At 40.8% G+C, this 21,163-nt stretch overlaps 1 protein-coding gene across 12 annotated transcripts in view; it reads left to right on the forward strand.

Annotated features, from left to right (window-relative positions):
• Positions 1-21,163, forward strand: part of TAF1 (TATA-box binding protein associated factor 1) — a 122,868-nt gene that overhangs the window by 88,654 nt on the left and 13,051 nt on the right. For 6 of the 12 annotated variants that reach the window (XM_082376957.1, XM_082376956.1, XM_082376961.1 and 3 more), the window contains 2 exons: positions 2,055-6,520; positions 6,743-6,783. In XM_082376957.1, coding sequence (XP_082233083.1) covers positions 2,055-2,277 — 223 coding nt within the window. In that variant the 3' untranslated portion in view covers positions 2,278-6,520; positions 6,743-6,783. Of the gene's footprint in view, positions 1-1,127; positions 6,521-6,742; positions 6,784-10,208; positions 10,859-16,198; positions 19,166-21,163 lie in introns of those variants that run through there. The other 6 variants (XM_082376959.1, XM_082376949.1, XM_082376960.1 and 3 more) reach the window with 6 other exon arrangements.

The following is a 21,163-nucleotide window of genomic DNA, read 5'->3' on the forward strand; positions in this document are numbered from 1 at the left end:
TCTGTTAGGAGTGGAAGAAAGGGAAGGGACATATTCAAGAGCTGTTCACAGGGTAGATCAATGGGATTTAGGAGGTAAGGAGATTAGATATATAATGAATGGGAATGTCACTGAGAGAAGAAAGAGGAAAAACAGGTATTAGATGGAGTGGGAAAGCAGGCAAAAAATGAATTTGTCTGTGGACATGTTGGATTTAAGGTACATATGATACATCTAAGCCACAGGTATCCAGAAAGCAGTTAAGAGTCTATTCATCCAGCAAATATTTACAAGTACAAAAGCAAGGATGTTGTCCTTGCTTCAGGGAGTTCAGTCTAGTGGGAAATCTAAAACAGGCAAACAGATGATGATCACAGTGTAACAAGAAAAGTGCTGTGATAGGCAACGACAGGATTTTTCTGGGACTTGGGTAGGAGTGGAGTAGGGGAGCTGGTTAGAGAAACTGAGCTGAATCAGAATAGGAATCAGCTAAATGAAAAAGGAAGTGAAGGACATTCCAGAGACTAAGAACAGCGTGTATGATGACACAGAGACATGAAACACTTCTAGAGAATGCAAGTAGCTCAGTGTGGCTGGAGGTTTTGATCATGATCCGTGTAATAGAGACAGTTTAAAGAAGTAGGTAAGGACCAAATCATGAAGGGCCTGAAAATTTGGGGCAAACATTGAATGAGAGTAGTATGATCAGATCTGTATTTTGGAAAGGTTGCTCTGTGCCCCAAAAGAAAGATGGGCAAAAGCCATGAATTAACAGTTTACAAAAGAAATGCAAATGGCCAATAAATATATGAAAAATTAGCTTCCCTAAGAATCAAAGAAATGCAATAAAACAATGAAATGCAATTTTTTAACCTATAAGATGGGCAAAGATTAAAATGAATTATAATGCCCAATGTTGGAAAAGGCATGAGGAAAAAGACATTCTGAAATGACTGGTTGGTAATGTAAATCGAAAGGGGTAGGTGAGAGAGATACAGCAATTTATCATTATAAATCAGAAACTTAAAAAGCGTGCATCCCCTTTGGCCCCCACATTCCATATCTAGGAAGTTATTCCATGGGAACAATAAAATACCTTCATCAAGATGTTTGTACAAGGATGTTTATCACAGCATTGTTTCTCATAGTGGGAAAATTGAAGACAGCTTAAATGTTCTAGTGAGAGACTGTGAAATAAATCATGTTACAGCCATACAGTGGAATACCATGCAGCTATTAAAATGATGCTATAGATGTATGTTTATTGACATGGAAAGATGTTCATTATAAACATTAGTGGAAAAGCAGATTCCTGAAGAGTATATAGAGTATTCCAATTTTGTAAATAAAAAGGAAATGTTTAAGCATCAAAGTGAAGTGCATAGAAAAAAATTTGGAAGGTCATATACCAAAAGATTATCTCTGGGTGGTAGAGTTATTGGTGTTTTTTTTTTTTTTTTCTTTTTTTCTGGTGTATATTCTAATTTTTTTTTAACCAGTGAACGTGCATTACTTGTGTTTTTTTTTTAAGTAAAATTAAGAATAAACAAACAAACAAAAATAAACAGCACTCTGGCAGAAATGTGAAGAATTAATTGGGGGAGAGCAAGACTGGAGGCATAAAGACTGATTTCAGTGGTGCAGGCGGCCAGGGATGACAAAGGACTAAGCCAAGGCAGGCAGAATAGGGCTGGAAAGGAGGGGATAGAGACAAGATATATTGAAAAGGTAGAATCTTCAGGACTGTTGACTAATTGGATACGTAGATGAGTGAAGCTGTAAGTGGCAGACGAAACTATGAGGCTCTCAGAGCATTTATGGTCATGTAAGTTGGCAGTGTGTTGTTCGGGTGTAGGGGAGTTTCTTTCATTCAGATTCTTGCGTATATGAAGTTGGCAAGTTGATGTTTTTGAATAGGATCATTTTTCTCTCAGGGACCTGTAGAACAGTCCAGAACTGTCATTTTAGTGTCCAGGGGAGGTGAGATGGGCTGATCCCTTGGTGGCACCAAGAACGGGACTGGTCAGCTAGAGGATGGTGTCCGAGCTTGAGAGATGACATGTTTCTCTTCTCAGTTATGGGAGCTATGAGGAGCCTGATCCCAAGTCGAACACCCAAGACACAAGCTTCAGCAGCATCGGTGGGTATGAGGTATCAGAGGAGGAAGAAGATGAGGAGGAGGAAGAGCAGCGCTCTGGGCCGAGCGTACTAAGCCAGGTCCACCTGTCAGAGGACGAGGAGGACAGTGAGGAGTTCCACTCCATTGCTGGGGACAGTGACTTGGACTCTGATGAATGAGGCTTCCTTTGGGCCTCCTTGGTCAGCCTTCCCTGTTCTCCAGCCTAGGTGGTTCACCTTTCCCCCATTTGTTTATATTTGTACAGTGTCTGATCTTGAAATCACCAGATTAACTAGTACCGTAGCCTTTAAAAATTAGTAAGTAAGTAAATGATAAAAAATCACCTCTCCTGATCTTCCTGGGGCAGTGCCACCCTTTGATTTAAAACCAAGCAACCCCCTTCCCCCTACCACTAACAGAGAGCAATCTTCTCCTTCTCCAGTGCCCCCTTTAACTCCATTTATTGCTCTTAGTATCATTCTTTCCTGGGGAAAGAAGAGAAATCATGAAAGAACTAATAACTTTATGTCCTCTTGATGTATTAGAAAATTTCCAAGCATGGTATCATCTCAGTTTTCTAATGTGCAGGCTGGAACAGGGGACAGCCCCTCTGCTGGGACAGAGAATTGGATTCTGGTGGACTCTGTGCCACACTAAAAGCATAAACCTCTTGGACAAACTGAACTGCCCATTATTTTATTATGTATTTGATTATACACTGCCTTGTTCCTAAATGGATTGGAGGCAAATAACTATAAATCTTTGCAACAGCCTATATGTCAGAAATGATATGTTGCCATGTAAATGTGTTCTGTCCCTCCCCCCCAGGGGAAATGGTAGGGAAATGGTAAGTTCCTTAGGGCAAAGACTGTGTCTTCTGTTTCCTTTCATGCTCAGGATATGGTTCTGTGCAGAGTAGGTACTCAGTAAATGTTCCTAGAATCATAAAATCCTCAACAGATTCGTTACTGAGCATCTGCTCCATGGTAAGCATTCCATCAAAACCTTGGGATGCAAAATTAAATAAGACGCATTCCTTTCACTGAACAATATCACCATCAAGTTGGGGGAGGGGGAGTGGAATTCAAGACATGTTAATAAATCATTACAGTACTGTGAGAGAAGTGCAATTAAGAAGCTAGATATAAAGTATAGGGGAAAATAGAGGAGTGATCATGTCTGAAAAAGTCAGGGAAGTCTTCCTAGAGGTAATTTTTAAGCTGATTGTTGAAGAATTATTAGGAGCTTGCCAGATGGAAAAGTCCAGGCAGAGTGTAACATGAAGTGAAAAGGCCGAACTCCAGAAATGGCAGAGTGTGTTCCTAGTTTGTTTGTTTGTTTGTTTGTACCTGCCGTGTTCCAGAAAGGATTTAAGGTGGTTTATGTTCCAGTCCCTCAAATGCTGGAATGGCCAGAGATGAGACTGAAAGATGGATAGGAAGCATATCGTCAAGAGCGTTGAATTTGATGCTACTGCATGTGAATTCTATATTATGAGAAATGAGGCACTCTAGTGGAGTGATATAATCAGATTTGTGTTTTAGAAAATTTCTGTATATTAAATGAAGAAAAATTGAACAATCATGTAACAAGTGTGATACCGTTTTTGTAAATGACAAAACCCATGTGTGTGTATTTATATGTGTTTATATATATGTGTATATGCAAAGGAAAAGGTCTGAAAGGATATACACAAAACTGTTCACAGTGATAACCTCTGGGGAGTGGGATTGGAGGGGAGGGGGCTATATGCTTGTGTGTCTACTGGGTGGGGTATTGTGCTTTTATTTCTGTATTTGAATTTTTTACAAGAATGTATTATTTTTGTAATAAAAAAATTTAAAAAAATTCCAGCACTAGTGCGGAGAGTGGTTTGGAGGGGGGCAAATCTAGTTCAAGTATGGGGTAGTGGAGCCTGAACTAGGGCTGTAGCATTAAGATGGGGAGGAGGGGGATGAATTTGAGAGCTGTTTAGGGGATAGAATCAATAGGACTTGATGACCAATTGGCATTTGGGAGTGGAGAAGGAAGAATGAAAGGTGGCTTCCAGAATTTTGGTTTAGCTTGATTGGATGGGTACATGGTATTCATTCATTCATTCAGCATTTATCGAGCCACCTATTTTTATCAAGTAGTCTGCTAGATGCTGATACAGACGTTAAGATACAGTTTCTGATGGCAGGGCACTTAAGGTCTAGAATGAGTGATAGACATATAAATAAGTTTAATAAGAAATGATCATTGCAATAAATATTTACAAAGTTTCATGGTGATAAGGAGTTACCAACTCTGCTTATGAAGTAAGGATGAGAAGCCTTCGTAGAGGGGAACCCTTCAGATAGATCATGAAGAGTAGGGAGGAGTTTGCTGGGGGCCAGCGGGGGGTAAGTATTCTAGGCAGAGAGAACAGAATGCTTAGGGGCATGAAAGTACATGGTCTGTTCATGGAACAACAAGTAGTTCTGGATGGATGGAATAAAGGAAACATATGTAGTGTAGTGATTACAAGGCTCAGGATCAAATGCTCATCTTAGAGAGATCACTGGCACAGTGTGAAAAATGGATGGGCTGGGGAGGGGTGACGCCAGATGAGAGATGATGGAGACTTAAACTGGCTGAGGCATTGGCAGTAGGGGTGAAATGAGAGGTACCTCTTGGTGACTGACTGGATAATGGAAAGTAAAAAAAAAAAAAAAAAAGTGGAATCTAGGTTTCTGACTTAGGTGATTGGGTAAATGGTGATGGCCATTCACTGAACAGATTGAGGGTGGAAGGTAGGAGAAATAGCCAAGTTCGGTTGGGAGCATGTGTGTTTAAACTATGATAGGTAGAAAGCTTAGGATTTGTGCAAACTTGGGAGTAGGTGAGATCACACAGGAAGCCTGTGTAGAGTCAGAAGGGTATGGAGGGCAGAATGCTCGTATAGACCAATTTTTAGGGGTGGTCAAAAATAGAAGGAAAACTTGATGATATTTCTTAAACCAAGGAAGGAGTTTTAAAGGAAAAAAGAAAAAGACTTAGTATATATACCACAGAGAAGTAAAGTAAAATAAAGCCTGAGAGCCTTTGGGTTTGGCAACTAGGAGGTCCCTGGTGACCTTAGCTAGCAAGAGAGTGAGATTAGAAGCCAGCCAGCAGGAGGGTGAGGGACAGATGGAAGATGAGGAAGTGACAAGAGAGATCATAGACTACTCTTTCAAGAAGCTAGGCTGTGAGGAATAAAAGAGGGGGAGAGTCTTTTTTTTTTAACATCTTTATTGGAGTATAATTGCTTTACAATGGTGTGTTAGTTTCTGCTTTATAACAAAGTGAATCAGTTATACATATACATATGTCCCCATATCTCTTCCCTCTTGCATCTCCCTCCCTCCCACCCTCCCTATCCCACCCCTCTAGGTGGTCACAAAGCACCGAGCTGATCTCCCTGTGCTATGCGGCTGCTTCCCACTAGCTATCTATTTTATGTTTGGTAGTGTATATATGTCCATGCCACTCTCTCACTTTGTCACAGCTTACCCTTCCCCCTCCCCATATCCTCAAGTCCATTCTCTAGTAGGTCTGTGTCTTTATTCCCGTCTTGCCCCTAGGTTCTTCATGACCTTTTTTTTTTTTTCCTTAGATTCCATATATATGTGTTAGCATACTGTACCTTAAGATGGAAGAAAAATAGGGACTTCCCTGGCTGTCCAGTGGTTAAGACTCTGCACTTCCACTGCAGGGGCCGCAGGTTTGATTCCTGGTCAGGGAATTAAGATCCTGCATGTGGCGCCGGTGCAGCCAAGAATTAAAAAAAAAAGATGGAAGATAAATAAGTACGCTTACATAGGCTTAAGGGAGAAAGCAATAGAGAAGGAGGGGTTGGAAAAAAGCAAGAGAAGATAATTGTTGGAAAGACCTCTGTGAAAACAGGAAGGAATGTTAGTATAGATAGCATTTCCTCCTATAGGAGAAGAGATTCCCCCCCCACCCCCAGACAAAGGAAGGACGGAGTTGGAGTTACAGATCAGCGTATAGATGAGGGAGATAGAAAGTTGGAGGAGTTCACACTTCATAGCTTCAGTTTCCTCTGTGAAATAGGTAAAATCATCCTTGTGAGAAAAGTGAAAATGGAATGGGAGCTTGAATAAAAGTGTTGAACTGCTGAGAGAATGAAAAACGGGAAACCTGCTAAATGTCCATTAGTAGCAGAGAGGTTGAATTATGGTACGTCCAGTCAAAAAATATGCAACTGTTGAAAAAGAATGAGGAAAATCTATATGTACTAATATGGAAAGATATTCTTGAAGAAATAAGTCTTAGAATAGTAGGTGACATTTAATTTCATTTGTTTCGGAGACAAAAGGGATGTAAATCCATATTTGCATATTCACAGAGAAGATTTGGCACCTTGCGCTTCAAACTGTTAACACCTCTAGGAGTGAGGTAGGGTTGGGGAGGGGTGCATTCTTTTCACTGTAAACCCTTCTATTAATGTTGAAGTGTTTCTTGGTATTTTTTTTTTTAATGGTCATGAGGGAAATGGGAGCTGGAGCTGACTAGGGATCCATAAAAGGATTGTTATAGGTGTTCAATGCACAAATGAGGTTAAATGGTGTTTATCTAAAATGGTACCGATTTACTTTATTGTGTGATTTTTCTCCAAAGGTCCTCAGCAACACAGCTGTCATGGTGTAGAAGCAAAAAAGGTAAAGCAGTTTGCATGTGACTATAAATAGTTAGGGATGGTTAGAGCATGGTGCATATGGAAGGGGCTGGCAAAAGCTGAAACTAGAATTAGCCAGGGTCCAGATCATGGAGAGCCCTATATGCTTTGCTAAAGAATCTGGACATAATCCTAAAGGCAGTAGGAATCTACTGAAGGATTTGGATCACTTTAGCTGCCATTTGGGCTATGGACTATAGAATAGGACTGGAGATGGTTGTGGCAGTCATTTAAGCAAGATATGAGTCAGTTGTGAAGCAAGAACAGTGGGCAAAGATTTGAGAGAATTGAGGAGGTAGAATCTACAAGTGATTGATTAAATGTGGGGGATATTTCAGTCAGTTAGTCAAATGTTGATTGAGCCTAGTGGGTGCCAGGCATTATTCTTCGTGCTCTGAATACAGCAGTGAATAAAACATACCCCCTTCCCTCAGAGAGTTTAGGATCTAGTGGGGGAGGAAGACAAACAAGTGAATGAGAGTGAGAGAAGTACTCCGAAGACAAAACAAAGTGATGAGAAAGGGTATGGGGTGAGGGTTCTAATTTAATGGTCAAGGAAGACCTTGCTGAGTAGCTGTCATTGGCGTATAAATATGCATGTATTACTGTGATAAAACATTTTTTTAAAATTTGAAAAAGTAAGCAATGAAGGAACCACAAAGGGTACTTTAAAAGACTGGCCAGAGAAGTATGAGGAAACCAGGATACAGTTTTTAGGGAAGCCAAAGGAGAATTTCAGAGGATGGAATGGTCAGCAATGTCCAGTATTTGCAGAAAGGTCAGTCAGATAAGGACTGAAATATGTCATTTGGACTTGGCAGTTGGTGAGCCTAATGAAAATAGTTTCTTTGGAATGGTGGATGCAGAAACCAGATGGCAAGTGGGTTTAAGAATTGAATTGAGGGCTTCCCTGGTGGCGCAGTGGTTGAGAATCTGCCTGCCAGTGCAGGGGACACGGGTTCAAGCCCTGGTCTGGGAAGATCCCACATGCCGCGGAGCAACTGGGCCCGTGAGCCACAATTACTGAGCCTGCGCGTCTGGAGCCTGTGCTCCGCAACAAGAGAGGCCACGATAGTGAGAGGCCCGTGCACCGCGATGAAGAGTGGCCCTCGCTTGCCGCAAGTAGAGAAAGCCCTCGCACAGAAACGAAGACCCAACACAGCCATAAATAAATTAATTAATTAATTTAAAAAAAAAAGAATTGAATGTGAAGTAGAAACAGAGCTTGATTTGATTAAATAATAGCTATCATTCACTGTGCCAGCCTCTCTGTGCAGAGAGCTCTTCTTACCTGACCCCATTTAATCCTGAACCATCTATGAGATCAATATTATTCCCATTTTACAAATGAGGAAACTTCCTCAGGAGCACCAAGGGTAGAAGAGATTAGCCTTGGCCTAGAGAAGGGCCATCTTTAAATTTAAAGACCAGAAAGATGGGTATTGGATATAGAGAAGCAGTAGGAAGGAAACCATGACTCTGGGCATTGTGGACCATGGTAAGGAGTTTTGTCTATATTCTAAAAGTAGTGGGAAATTTTTCAGTGGGAGTGGGGTGGAGCCTGAGAAGGTAACCTCAGGATTGTGTTTCCAAAACACCGGTTCCATATCAGTGTAAAATAGACAAATTTTTTCCTATTGGTAGTTTAATCTTCTTTGGCAATTCCAGGGTCTTCGGTATTACGGTGCAAATATTTGCCTAAATATAATAATATAATTTGTTTCCCCCTGACTTTGAAGATAAACCACTGGTGTACTTGTACTGATTCCCAGGCCCCAGTTCAACCTTCTTGAGTCAGAATGTCTGGGGAAGACTGGTGGTGTGTATATTTTACAGATGGCCCAAGTGATTTTTTTTTTTTTTTTGGCCATGCCGCGCAGCTTGTGGGGTATTAGTTCCCCGAACAGGGATTGAACCCGTGCCCTTGGCAGTGAAAGCGTGGAATCCTAACCATTGGACTGCCAGGGAATTCCCTCCAAGTGATTCTTATCTGAGAAGTTTGGGAAACTCTGATTCAGCAACATTCCCAAATTAATGCTATCCTCTGTATCAGCTGCTGTTGCCAGAATCCTAGCTCTCTGTGCACCAGTGCCAAACAGAAATATCGAAGACAGAGTGATGGAGGAGAAAGAAAGAGTGGCTTTATTTCTTTGCCAGGCAAAGGGGAACACAGTACGCTAGCGCCTCAAGAACTGTGCCCCCCTTCACTGGGGAATAGGGAGAAGTTGTATAGTCAGGGGTAATGGTCAGAGGTATGTGATAAGGATCAAGGCAGTTAACAGTCTTGCATTCTTCTTTCTTCTGCAAAGTTTCAAAAGGGTGGGGTTGCTGACAAGAGTATGGTGTGTGCAGGGTCTCCTAATCTCCTGAGCTTCTCTGGTCACTTTAATCTTGCCTCGGGTGGTTTTGTGGCTGCTCCTCCCTTGATTAGCAACTGTTCAGGTCTGCCCTTTGGAACTCAGGGAAGGTCATGGAGGCTGGAGTCTTGCTTACAAGAAATGGGGGACAAAAAGGCCTCCCTGCCCAGGAGCCCCAGAGGGCCCTGCTCGGCATCGGTCCCTCCCTTTTCTTTGATATTCCTCAATCTTGAGGAGAACAGATGTTGGACAAGAAAAGGGAACAATCGTTTTGGATAGAGATGTTAATCGTAAGCTCAGCAGAGGAACTCAGCTTTAGGGGGACTCGGTTTTCATCCCCACTTCAGCTGTATCTTTCCCCAAACCTTTTAGGGAACGGGGCGATCACAGCTTTAACTACTTCTTGCTGAGCTGGGGCGTATCCCTGCCTAAATTTGGGGGAATAGATAACAAATTAGAAATATTTGAGTTCCAAGTCCTGGATCCGAGTCTTATGTGATTAAGATCTCAATCCCTTGTTTTGCCATTTTGGTGTAGCAGACCCAGTTAGAAGTAAGAGGAGTGACAACTAGAACTTTAGTAGACAGAACAGATCTCATTTCCTTGGGAATTCAGGGGAGTAAGTCTGAAGCCCAGTCTGGAACCTGTACTTCAGAGAGACTTATTGTAGCCAGTTGTTTCCAAACCATTCCCTGTATGGGGAAAACCTATCAAGGCAATCCTGAAGACCCAGAAATAGGAAGCTGACCACATGTCTAGCAGTTAGAATTATCAAAAGAATCAGCATATGAATCTATAGGTAGAAGGTATGAGAAAGGTTAAGAAAACAGAACTTTCATTCCACTTGTCGGAACAAATACTTAAAGTTTCCCAAAGGGTGAGATGTCTGCTTCTCAGGAGTCTGCGCTGGCTGTAGGCAGGCTTGGCTGGTCAATAGCTGATAATCTTCTTACTCTGGTATGATGTACCCACGGTTTTACTCTAATTTTAGAGAGGCGTGAGTAGTAAGAAGAACGTCCTAAGATAAGATCCCTTTCATTTTTTTCTTCAGGCTGCTGCTGCTGCTCAGGTCATTGCTCTTTTTCATACTTCAGCAGCACCCCGTCTCCCGCTTTGAAGGGATGTAAGAGAGCTTCCAGGTGAGGGGGAGATGAGCCAGGTCGAGGATCTCGGGCAAGCTGTCTACTTCTGATGTCGTCTTCTTCTCGCCCTGGTGTGAGTGTAGTTTCTCCTTTGTTTGAGCATTGTTTTGAGGTGATTTTGAGGTCAACCAACCTCTCTATAGGCCACTCCAGTGCAGGGGCCCTTTGTGAGTGGAAATTAATCCAAGAGTCAATTCCCTTCAGTTTCTCGCTGTGCATAAGCTAGTTAAGAGTACCTGAGGGGCTTCCCTGGTGGCGCAGTGGTTGAGAATCTGCCTGCCAATGCAGAGGACACGGGTTCGAGCCCTGGTCTGGGAAGATCCCACATGCCGCGGAGCAACTGGGCCCGTGAGCCACAACTACTGAGCCTGAGCGTCTGGAGCCTGTGCTCCACAACAAGAGAGGCCGCAATAGTGAGAGGCCTGCGCACCGCGATGAAGAGTGGCCCCTACTTGCCGCAACTGGAGAAAGCCCTCGCACAGAAACGAAGACCCAACGCAGCCAAAAATAAAAATAATAAATAAATAATAAATAAAAAATGTTTAAGAGTACCTGAAAAGGGTCCTTCTGCCCAGGTTGGAGATAGTCCTTTAAATTATGTCTTTTCCAGTATGCATAATCCCCTGGTTGCAGGTCATGGGGCATCTGATCTTCATCCAAAGAAATTACTGAGATAAGCTTCAGAAACAAACTTAGAGTATCCTTTAATAATTCAATTAAACTTTACATTAATATAACATAACAGCAAAGAACTATGTGGGAGATGAGTCTTAGTAATTACAGATCTCCATTAACAAAACTGGGATTTAACATTCATTGAAAAATCTTTTTCTCTCTAAAATTACCCTCTTTTCTACTAAATGTAACCAAATTAAGACTAATTGGTTTGTAAAATAAGTGTGGTCTCAATAAACTTGGTTTGATGATTTATATAACTGTAATTGATCATATAGACTTTTTGCTGAAACTTATAAGGAGTCTCAGACTGGACTTTTTTTTTTTTTGAACATCTTTATTGGAGTATAATTGCTTTACAATGGTGTGTTAGTTTCTGCTTTATAACAAAGTGAATCAGTTATACATATACATATGTTCCCATATCTCTTCCCTCTTGCATCTCCCTCCCTCCCACCCTCCCTATCCCACCCCTCTAGGTGGTCACAAAGCACAGAGCTGATCTCCCTGTGCTATGCGGTTGCTTCCCACTAGCTATCTGTTTTACGTTTGGTAGTGTATATATGTCCATGCCACTCTCTCACGAAAGAATGCTCAACATCATTAATCATAAGAGAAATGCAAATCAAAACTACAATGAGATATCATCTCACACTGGTCAGAATGGCCATCATCAAAAAATCTAGAAACAATAAATGCTGGAGAGGGTGTGGAGAAAAGGGAACATTCTTGCACTGTTGGTGGGAATGTAAATTGATACAGCCACTATGGAGAACAATATGGAGGTTCCTTAAAAAACTAAAAATAGAACTACCATACGACCCAGCAATCCCACTACTGGGCATATACCCTGAGAAAACCATAATCCAAAAAGAGTCATGTACCAAAATGTTCATTGCAGCTCTATTTACAATAGCCAGGACATGGAAGCAACCTAAATGTCCATCAACAGATGAATGGATAAAGAAGATGTGGCACATATATACAATGGAATATTACTCAGCCGTAAAAAGAAACGAAGACTCAGCCGTAAAAAGAAACGAAATGGAGTTATTTGTAGTGAGGTGGATGGAGTTAGAGTCTGTCATACAGAGTGAAGTAAGTCAGAAAGAGAAAAACAAATACAGTATGCTAACACGTATATAAGGAATCTAAGGGGAAAAAAAAAAGGTCATGAAGAACCTAGTGGCAAGACGGGAATAAAGACACAGACCTACTAGAGAATGGACTTGAGGATATGGGGAGGGGGAAGGGTAAGATCAGACTGGACTTTTAAAGGACCTCTCAGGGCTAGGAAAGTCACGCCAAGGGCTTATCACAGATTTTTGCCTAACAGATGTAGGTGAATTCCTCCCTTTTCAAGGTCTCCAAAATACCTTGGGATTTCTGTAACCGCTAGTGAGGTGTAGCCTTCCTAATTTATCCGATAAAGCTGTTTCCAGTCTCTGGAGGGAGCAGATAGAGAGATAAGATAAATGTTTCACTTCTGCTTACAAAAAAGTATAATTTACCAAATTTCTGTAAGTTATAATGAGTTTGAGGGGAAGGTTTCCTTATACCTGGAAAACACAGATTTAAACCAGTAATTTTTTCAGATAGAAACCATAAAAATAACCATATTCACCAGTTCACTCCATCCTATATAACTAATCCTTTTTTGGTTAACAGCTTTATGAGGCCATCAGGTTTTTCATTAGAATTCTTCAATTTCGTACCCAGTTCAGCATTATGGTCTGAAAGTCAGAAACTTGTATATATCCAAAAGTCCTTTCTATAAATCTTCTTGAAGGGGAAGCATTTTTTGCAAAGGCATTAGGTTGAAAAGGTAAGTGTCTATAATGACAAAAGACTTAAGAAGGCACGTTTAAAATCTGATTACAATGCAATTGACAAAGTAACTTGGTTACTGTTGTGACATACAACACTTTAAGATAATAACTAGAATTATGACTGATAACATTTTATTACCAGGACATATCAGATCTTTATGAAGTCCATATAATTTCTAGAATATCTGTATTAGTAACATTTACCATACAATATAACCTAAGAAGGTTTATTACTCATTTGACAATACTTCCCATGTAATTTAACATACCAAATGAACCTGATTAGTATCTCTCTTTGGGATGTTTCAGGGCCCTTTGAAGCATCCCAAAGTTAGCTAGAGGTTGAAGAAACTTTATTACTATTTGATTTGGGAAGTTTTGTCATAGAAATGTAAGGGCTTAGAACACTCAGTCAGATAGGATCATAGGCCACTGTGAAACAATAGTTGTTCACCCAGCCAAAGTAACAATAAAAGATTTCAAAGGCAAATACAGAACTGATCACTTAAAAGGTCAAGAAACTTAAAATCTGTTATCAAAGGCAGTTCAACATTTTAAGAAAACTTGTCTTAACAGAGAAAAGTCAAATTTAAGTTTTGCACCCACTTACTTTTAAAATTCATTTACTCAATTAAATTTATTTTAACCTTAGTCAGTCCTGATCATGGACAAATTTTCTTGGGGTCCACTTCCCACAAAACTTTTTATCACTTTCTGTATCCATCACTTTATTTTCCATTTGAAAACAGCCAGCCCTAAGTCAGACCTACTTCCTTTTCGCTCAATAAAATCTAATTCCATTCCTCATACCTTCTTTACTGAAAACATACATCCTACTTTCCTATTGTTTACTGAAATGTTCTTATTATTTCTGTTAGCTTTAATTACATGTTTAAATTAGAATCCGTATCTCTTAAGACGTTAATATCTTGTGAAAACTATGAAGTAAGCAATTATGAACTGTCCTTTACATTAGCGTTTTGTAGAATGGTGAACATAAATACCAGTGATAATTTAAAAAAATAAAAAAATTTGCTTTCTGATAGAGCACATCTCAGGATGGCACCAAACATATTCATTAAGTTCTAAATATCTTTAGTTTCTCTGTAAGAGGAAGCCAGTGTTCAGTAATTAATGTTTCAGTATCTTATTTTATTTGGGAATGACCTAGCTATTCAGTAAACTTCCATCACTTAATTTAGTGCAACTCTAGACTTTCTTTCAAGTTACCAGAATCTGGAGAGACTATTTTAGATAGACATTTCTAAAGCATAATCATTCTTAATAGAATTTATCTAAAGGCTCTTATCTCATTTACATTTTCTTTCCTTAAAAGTTTCTTCACCTTGAATTGGGCCACTGCCCACTTTTTGATCTTTGATGGTCGGCCTTGGAGGTCATGGTGCTGGTGGGTGTGTCACTTAGCTTGCTGATGTGTTACAGTGAGTGGATACTGAGGCTCAAGGTCTAGTGGAAGTCAACTCTGCCATCTTGGACCTGTTTGGTTCTAATCAGTTTATATCATGTCCTCGGGCTATGTCATTCCTTTAAAGTTTGTGCCCTGCCCCCCCCTTCCCTCCTATTTCATTCCTCCCTCAGAGATTTTACTCCCGTATTCTTATGGGAAGCAGAGAGGGGTGACGGTCTTCTGTAACTGCTTCAAGGCTGAGTAGAGGCATTGACCCTGCCTGTTGGGAGTAAAAATCTCTGGATGCCTGACCTAGGGGTCCCAGGGACAGGACAGTTCCTTGTCTTAAGTCAGTATGGGCCTCGTATAGCTGTCATCTTGATGTGGAACTGCTTCCATAGCCTTTCTATGAATCTGCTTGCTGATGAAGCGCTTTTTGTAACAACGTCAGAGTACAAAAGTATCTATAAATGACAGAAGACTTAAAAGCCATGGTTAAACATCTGAGTACAGTGTAATTGATAAACTTGGTTACAGTAACCAGAATTACAAATGATTACATTAAACTTAACACACCAAAAAATCCTAGTTGAATATTTCTCTTTAAGATACCTCAGGTGCCCTCTAAAGTATCCCAAAGTTAGCTGGAAATCAAAAAAATACTTTAAGGTTTGATATTTGGGAAGTTTGCCAAAAAATTTTAAAACACTTGGTCAAATAAGATCATCAGTCACTGTGAGACAGTACTTATTTCTTAAACCAAAGTAGCAAGAGATCTCAAAAGCAAATACAAATCACTTAAAGGCAAAGAAACTCACACAATCTGTTGTCAAAAGCAGCATTTCAAGAATACTTTGGAGGGAGAAACCAAATCCAGTCTTGTTCTAGCCCATTCCTACTGAAATCCATGTACCCAACTAAATTTAGTCCAATCTTAGAAAATCCTGATCATGTATCACTCTTTTCAGTATTTTTCATTCTTCACACATTTTTTAATGCTTTTTAAAAAAACTTATTTAATTTATTTTTGACTGCGTTGGGTCTTCATTGCCGCACGCAGGCTTTCTGTAGTTGTGGGAGCGGGGGCTACTCTTCGTTGAGGTGCGCGGGCTTCTCATTGCGGTGGCTTCTCTTGTTGCGGAGCACAGGCTCTAGGCACGCGGGCTTCAGTCGTTGTGGCTCGCGGGCTCTAGAGCGCAGGCTCAGTAGTTGTGGCGCACGGGCTTAGTTGCTCCTCGGCATGTGGGATCTTCCAGGACCCGGGCTCGAACCCGTGTCCCCTGCATTGGCAGGTGGATTCTTAACCACTGCGCCACCAGGGAAGCCCTTCGCACCTTCTTTTACTAAAAACACATATCTTACTTTCCGTAAAAGTTTTTTCCCATTGAGTTCCTTTTCTTATTGACAAATTTGTAATAGAGATAGAATAAGGTCTTATTTGACCTCTAGTAAACCTAGGTACAACAGAAGTATTATACTTGACATTGATGACTCTAACATATCTATATTAATCAAACCAACAAGCTTAAGCCACCTTCAATACTGGATATCAGTTTAGTACTGAATATTTTCCGGATGACATGAACCTGAAATTCATTCTAGCCAGATTATTTTCTATTTCTGAGTATTTATATAAGCACTTGATTTTTTTAAAAGCCAATTAAGTAGAGCTCTTTTACGAATTCATTTTTGGCAATACCATACACCTACAACACACATACAGACACATACGAACACACAAACAAACATAGAGGCCTCATAGTTTCCATTCGAAAATTTCAGCCCTGAGTCAGGTACAACATAAAAGCCATCAGTTACAAGGGGTTGGATTCAACTTGGGCTTCTAGCAGATGGAACACATCAAGGTCACCTATCTAGATGGTTAAACCCTTTTTACTAGTGTTTACAGAAGAAAAGACACTTAAGATTTCTATTTATCCTTGACAAGTCAAATTGTAAATTACTTTACCCTTTTTAAAATTTCCAGTTTAAAAAGATGGCAGAGGTTAAGTGTTCCTGAGAAGACCAGACAGGACATTTGCATCTCAATGGTACAGGCAAGTTCCTCCTAGGATGACTTTGTTTCCCTTTTGTTTAATATTTATAAGCCTCTTAAGATAAATAGGGAAGGTTTTGGGAGTGGTAAAAGAGATTGGTGGGTTTTGGATTATTTTCGGAGCCACACCTCTGGTCCTGTAAAGACTACATTTGTAAAACAAGGACAGTTTTGTTTTCTTTTTCAAAGAATTGGGTGGCTACCTTAACGATATTGAGGGACTGACAGACCCATTCACCCATGTTGGAAAGTTCTACTTTTCCTCATTTAGCTTAGGGGAGAAGGCCTCTTCCAAAATTCCTATCAGGCTCTGAATATCAGCTATGGTTAGTTTAGTCAGACCAGTGGCCTCCTATTTTGGTAATCTATTTACAAACATTTTTTGAGGATCTTCCCTACGTTTAAGAAATTGGTACCTTATATTTAGACACTATATAACCCTTTTACTTAATAATCACTGGCTGGATATCTTTGGCCAAGCCCGGAACCTCGATATTCCACGTTCCAGGGTCTACTAAGGCTTATCAGAACAATCTGAAGGAGTAAGGGAACGTGCAGCAGTGGGGGAGGCTTGTTTTCCTCCCTGAGCCAGGAGAGTTTTTCTGATTCCTCAGGCTTTCAATTATAGGAGAAAGTTCTGGACATAAGGGAACCTCAGTCCATTTTCCCATCCTGTGGCAATAAAGATCTAATTGCAAGAGACCCATTTTTAGGCCATTTTTCTTTGTCATTGGATCATAGCTATAGGTTGACCGAAGTCATTCAAACTTTTTTCTAAGGGGCTCCCCGGTAGGGGTGGAAACTTAGAGGAAGCGCTTCCCATTCTAGCTTGAGCAGTTAGTAACATGTCTGCACGCTCAAACCAAAGTAACCAAACGAACCCAAACCTCGCCAGCTGGAAGCCACACTCAAAATTTTAAAAAAACAGCAAAGAGATGCCCAGAGATCAAAAACCAAATGGCAAAAATGCCCCAAATGTGACTTCCCAGTCCCACTAGACCTGTGACCTTTGTCCGAAGCGGCGCCTTACAAATGGAATTTCCCTTCACAGGGAGAACTCCCCAAACTGGAACCGAAGTTCCCCAAACGGACATAGTCAAAAAGGCCACGGTGTGCACTCCAGGAGACTTACCAAATTGCTGGCAAGTTTGTTGCGACGTACCAAACGCCCTCTTTCTGATCCTCCTCTGATCCTCCAAGAGTTAATGTCTTCTCAGAGTAGATGTCCGGGCTGGTGCGGAGAAGGGAGAAGGAAGGTGTCCTCAAGGCAAAGAAAGCCTCGGCAGCTGCTAGGGCAACCTCTCCCCCGATCTCCGCCGCAGCCAGGGAGTTCTGCAGCTGAGACGGCGGGTCGGGTGTGATCGGGGCAGGGCCCTATGGCAGGGGAACCCTGGCGATCTGGCCTCAGAGAAATCCTCCAACCCTCTGCTCTCCCTGGGGAGGGTGGCGTGGAGGGAAATCCCTGAGCAACCGATCAAGCCGAGGCCCCTACGGGGCCTCCTGCCCGCGAGTCAATCCCGGACGAGCCCCCAAATTTGTTGCCAAAATCTTGGCTCTCTGTGCAGCAATGCCAAACAGAAATATGGAGACAGTGTTATGGGGGAGAAAGAATGGCTTGCTTTCTTTGCCAGGCAAAGGGGAACACAGCAGGCTAGCGCCTCAAGAACTGTGCCCCCCTTCACTGGGGAATAGGGAGAGGTTATATAGTCAGGGGTAGTGGTCAGAGGTATGTGATAAGGATCAAGGCAGTAACAATCTTGCATTCTTCTTTCTTCTGCAGAGTTTCAAAAGGGTGGGGTTGCTGACAAGATTAGGGTGTGTGCAGGATCTCCTAATCTCCTGAGCTTCTCTGGTCCCGTTAGTCTTGCCTCAGTCCCTTGATTAGCAACTGTTCAGGTCTGCCCTTTGGAACTCAGGGAAGGTCATGGAGGCTGGAGTTTTGCCTACAAGAAATGGGGGACAAAAAGGCCTCCCTGCCCAGGAGCCCCAGAGGTCCCTGGTCGGCATCACTGTTCTTCAACAAGTATTACATCAAAATGGGAATAGGGGTTGCTTATTGTAAATTTAAATTCCTGGGCTTGGAATGTGCATTTTTAACATGCACATCTATAATTCTGATGCAGATGGTCCTTAAAATAATATTAGCAACAATATTCATAATAATCCTTTGGTAAACATAAGTACTTTAGAAGAAATATAGAATCACAATTTTTTAATTATCAGGTATATAGTACTACAAATTTATCCTTTGCTTTTTGGTTCATAATAACTTAATATTCAAGGTTTTAAAAAATAATAAATTACCCTTAATGTTATACATTCAATCTATTATGTATAAATGTCATACGTAAACTGACAAATTACATATAAATTATAAATTCTGCAAGTTGGTTTAAATAGATGTAAGACTTTAAAAATCATTTATTTAAAACTGCCTGTACAGGTTTGGATTTTCCACATTTTGGGGTCTCAGAATGCAGTGTTTTCAATCAACTGTACATTACAGCTTTTCAACTTTTAAAAATATCCACTCATCCTGATTTACAGTAAAATAAAAATGTGTACTTATATCCTGTGTTTGTGACTCTCACTTACACAGTACAAATAAGAACTTGTATCACCAAAAATTTGACTCAGTTAACTGTAAGAAGTGGTCAAATAACAGAGTAAGCAGAATTAAATTACATTTTAGTAGGTGGAGGGTATGTCATATCAATGATCACAAATTTATTCATTTTTCCTATGTTTCCTTCTTATGAAATCTGGAATACTATAAAGGGAGGAAACAGCTATATGGGAAAACTTGGGAGCACATTTATTTGCTCTAGTTCCCAAAACTAGAGACATAGTTAAATACGTAGGAAGGAAAAAGAATTTATCAATGAAAAATGAAGGTTGGTAGGGTGCCAGATATATTTTGCTTCAGTTTTCACAACTGTATCAGAAGAAAGTATATTAGAAGCTGTTTATTTTAGACAACTCACTTCCTAAATTCCTTTATCCTAAATATTGACAGTCTGCCTATCTTTTAAAATAACATCAGCATAGTGCTGGGCACATATTATGACCCTGAAGGCAAGAGTTTAAACCAGTCTTATTTGTTTCTTTGTTTCTTCCCCAAATACACTGGGAGTTAAGATGAGCATTCATTAGTAAACAAATGTTCTAGATTCTGGGAGAGGGGGGATGGGGTGGCTCTAGATTCTGGTGGTGGGGAAGGTCACCAGAGTCTGGGAGGAGGTTTTTTTTTTTTCCGTTTTTTTTTTTGTTGTTGTTTTTATTTATTTATTTATTTATTTATTTATTTATTTATTTTTGGCTGTGTTGGGTCTTCGTTTCTGTGCAAGGGCTTTCTCCAGTTGCGGAGAGCGGGGGCCACTCTTCATTGCGGTGCGCAGGCCTCTCACTGTCGCGGCGGCCTCTCCTGTTGTGGAGCACAGGCTCCAGACGCGCAGGCTCAGTAGTTGTGGCTCACGGGCTTGGTTGCTCCGCGGCATGTGGGATCTTCCCAGATCAGGGCTCGAACCTGTGTCCCCTGCATTGGCAGGCAGATTCTTAACCACTGCGCCACCAGGGAAGTCCCAGGAGGGTTTTTTTTAAAGCCTCCCAAGTGATAGGGAGACCTGCCCCACCCCGCCAGTCCCGTCCTTCCCCATCCCTGATTTAGACAATTTGATGAAGTTTCCCCGATATTATATTACAAAAATTCGTAGGTTTCAATACTTAAATTTAAAACTAATGGATTTCTTATCAATGAGGAATTTTCAGCCTTTACCTTTGTTCTCTATCAAACAGCTCTCAGTCTATCAAATAGTGGTTAAAATAATGGATCTTACCCTGTTTGGGGATATGGACAATTTTGAAAATATAGTAAAAGCTGTGAATTTTCCTTCCAGAAAAAATATAAATACACATAAAGTTTTTTTATTTTTAAAAAATTTTTTTAAAAATTTTATTTTATAGTGGAGCATAGCTGATTAACAATGTTGTGTTAGTTGCAGGTGTACAACATAGTTATACATATACACGTATCTATTCTTTTTCAAGTTCTTTTCCCATTTAGGTTATTACAGAGTAATTTTTTTTTAATTTTCTTTTTTTTTTATTTTTGGCTGCGTTGGGTCTTTGTTGTGGCACGTGGGCTTTCTCTAGTTGTGGCGAGCGGGGGCTACTCTTCATTGTGGTGCGCGGGTTTCTCATTGCGGTGGCTTCTCTTGTTGCGGAGCATGGGCTCTAGGCGTGCGGAGTTTAGTAGTTGTGGCACACAGGCTCAGTAGTTGTGGCTAGTGGGCTCTAGAGCGCAGGCTCAGTAGTTGTGGCGCACGGGCTGAGTTGCTCCGCGGCATGTGGGAACTTCCCGGACCAGGGCTTGAACCCATGTCCCCTGCATTGGCAGGCGGATTCTTAACCACTGTGCCACCAGGGAAGTCCCTATTACAGAGTATTGAGCAGAGTTCCCTGTGCTATACGGGAGGTCCTTGTTGGTTATCTATTTTAAATACAGCGGTGTGTACATAAGTTTTGTATATAATATCAGGTGCTTATTAGACTCCTGCTTAAGAAAGTAATTTAAAAAGAGGTGTAGTCTGAGGTTTAACGTAACTTTCTCACCAAAGGTGTCTAAGTTGCAAACAATAGAGCATCATTTAAATACTCCTAAATCTTTAGACAAAATCATAAGCAAGTTACAGGCTCGATCGCCAATTTACAATAGAGAGAAAAGTTGGGACAACACTTTTTCATTCTCTTGAGGTAAATTTATCAGTCGTTTCACTTCCTCCAACCTTGTGATTGCCAGCTGTAACTCCAGATTCCAGTAGAATCTCTTTGTGGACTATGAGGATAAAAATATTTCAACAAAAACCCACATTTCAGATCCAAGTGTCTTAGAAACAG

The sequence above is a fragment of the Balaenoptera borealis genome (assembly GCF_965194805.1).
Source record: "Balaenoptera borealis genome assembly, chromosome: X".
Taxonomy (NCBI): domain Eukaryota; kingdom Metazoa; phylum Chordata; class Mammalia; order Artiodactyla; family Balaenopteridae; genus Balaenoptera; species Balaenoptera borealis.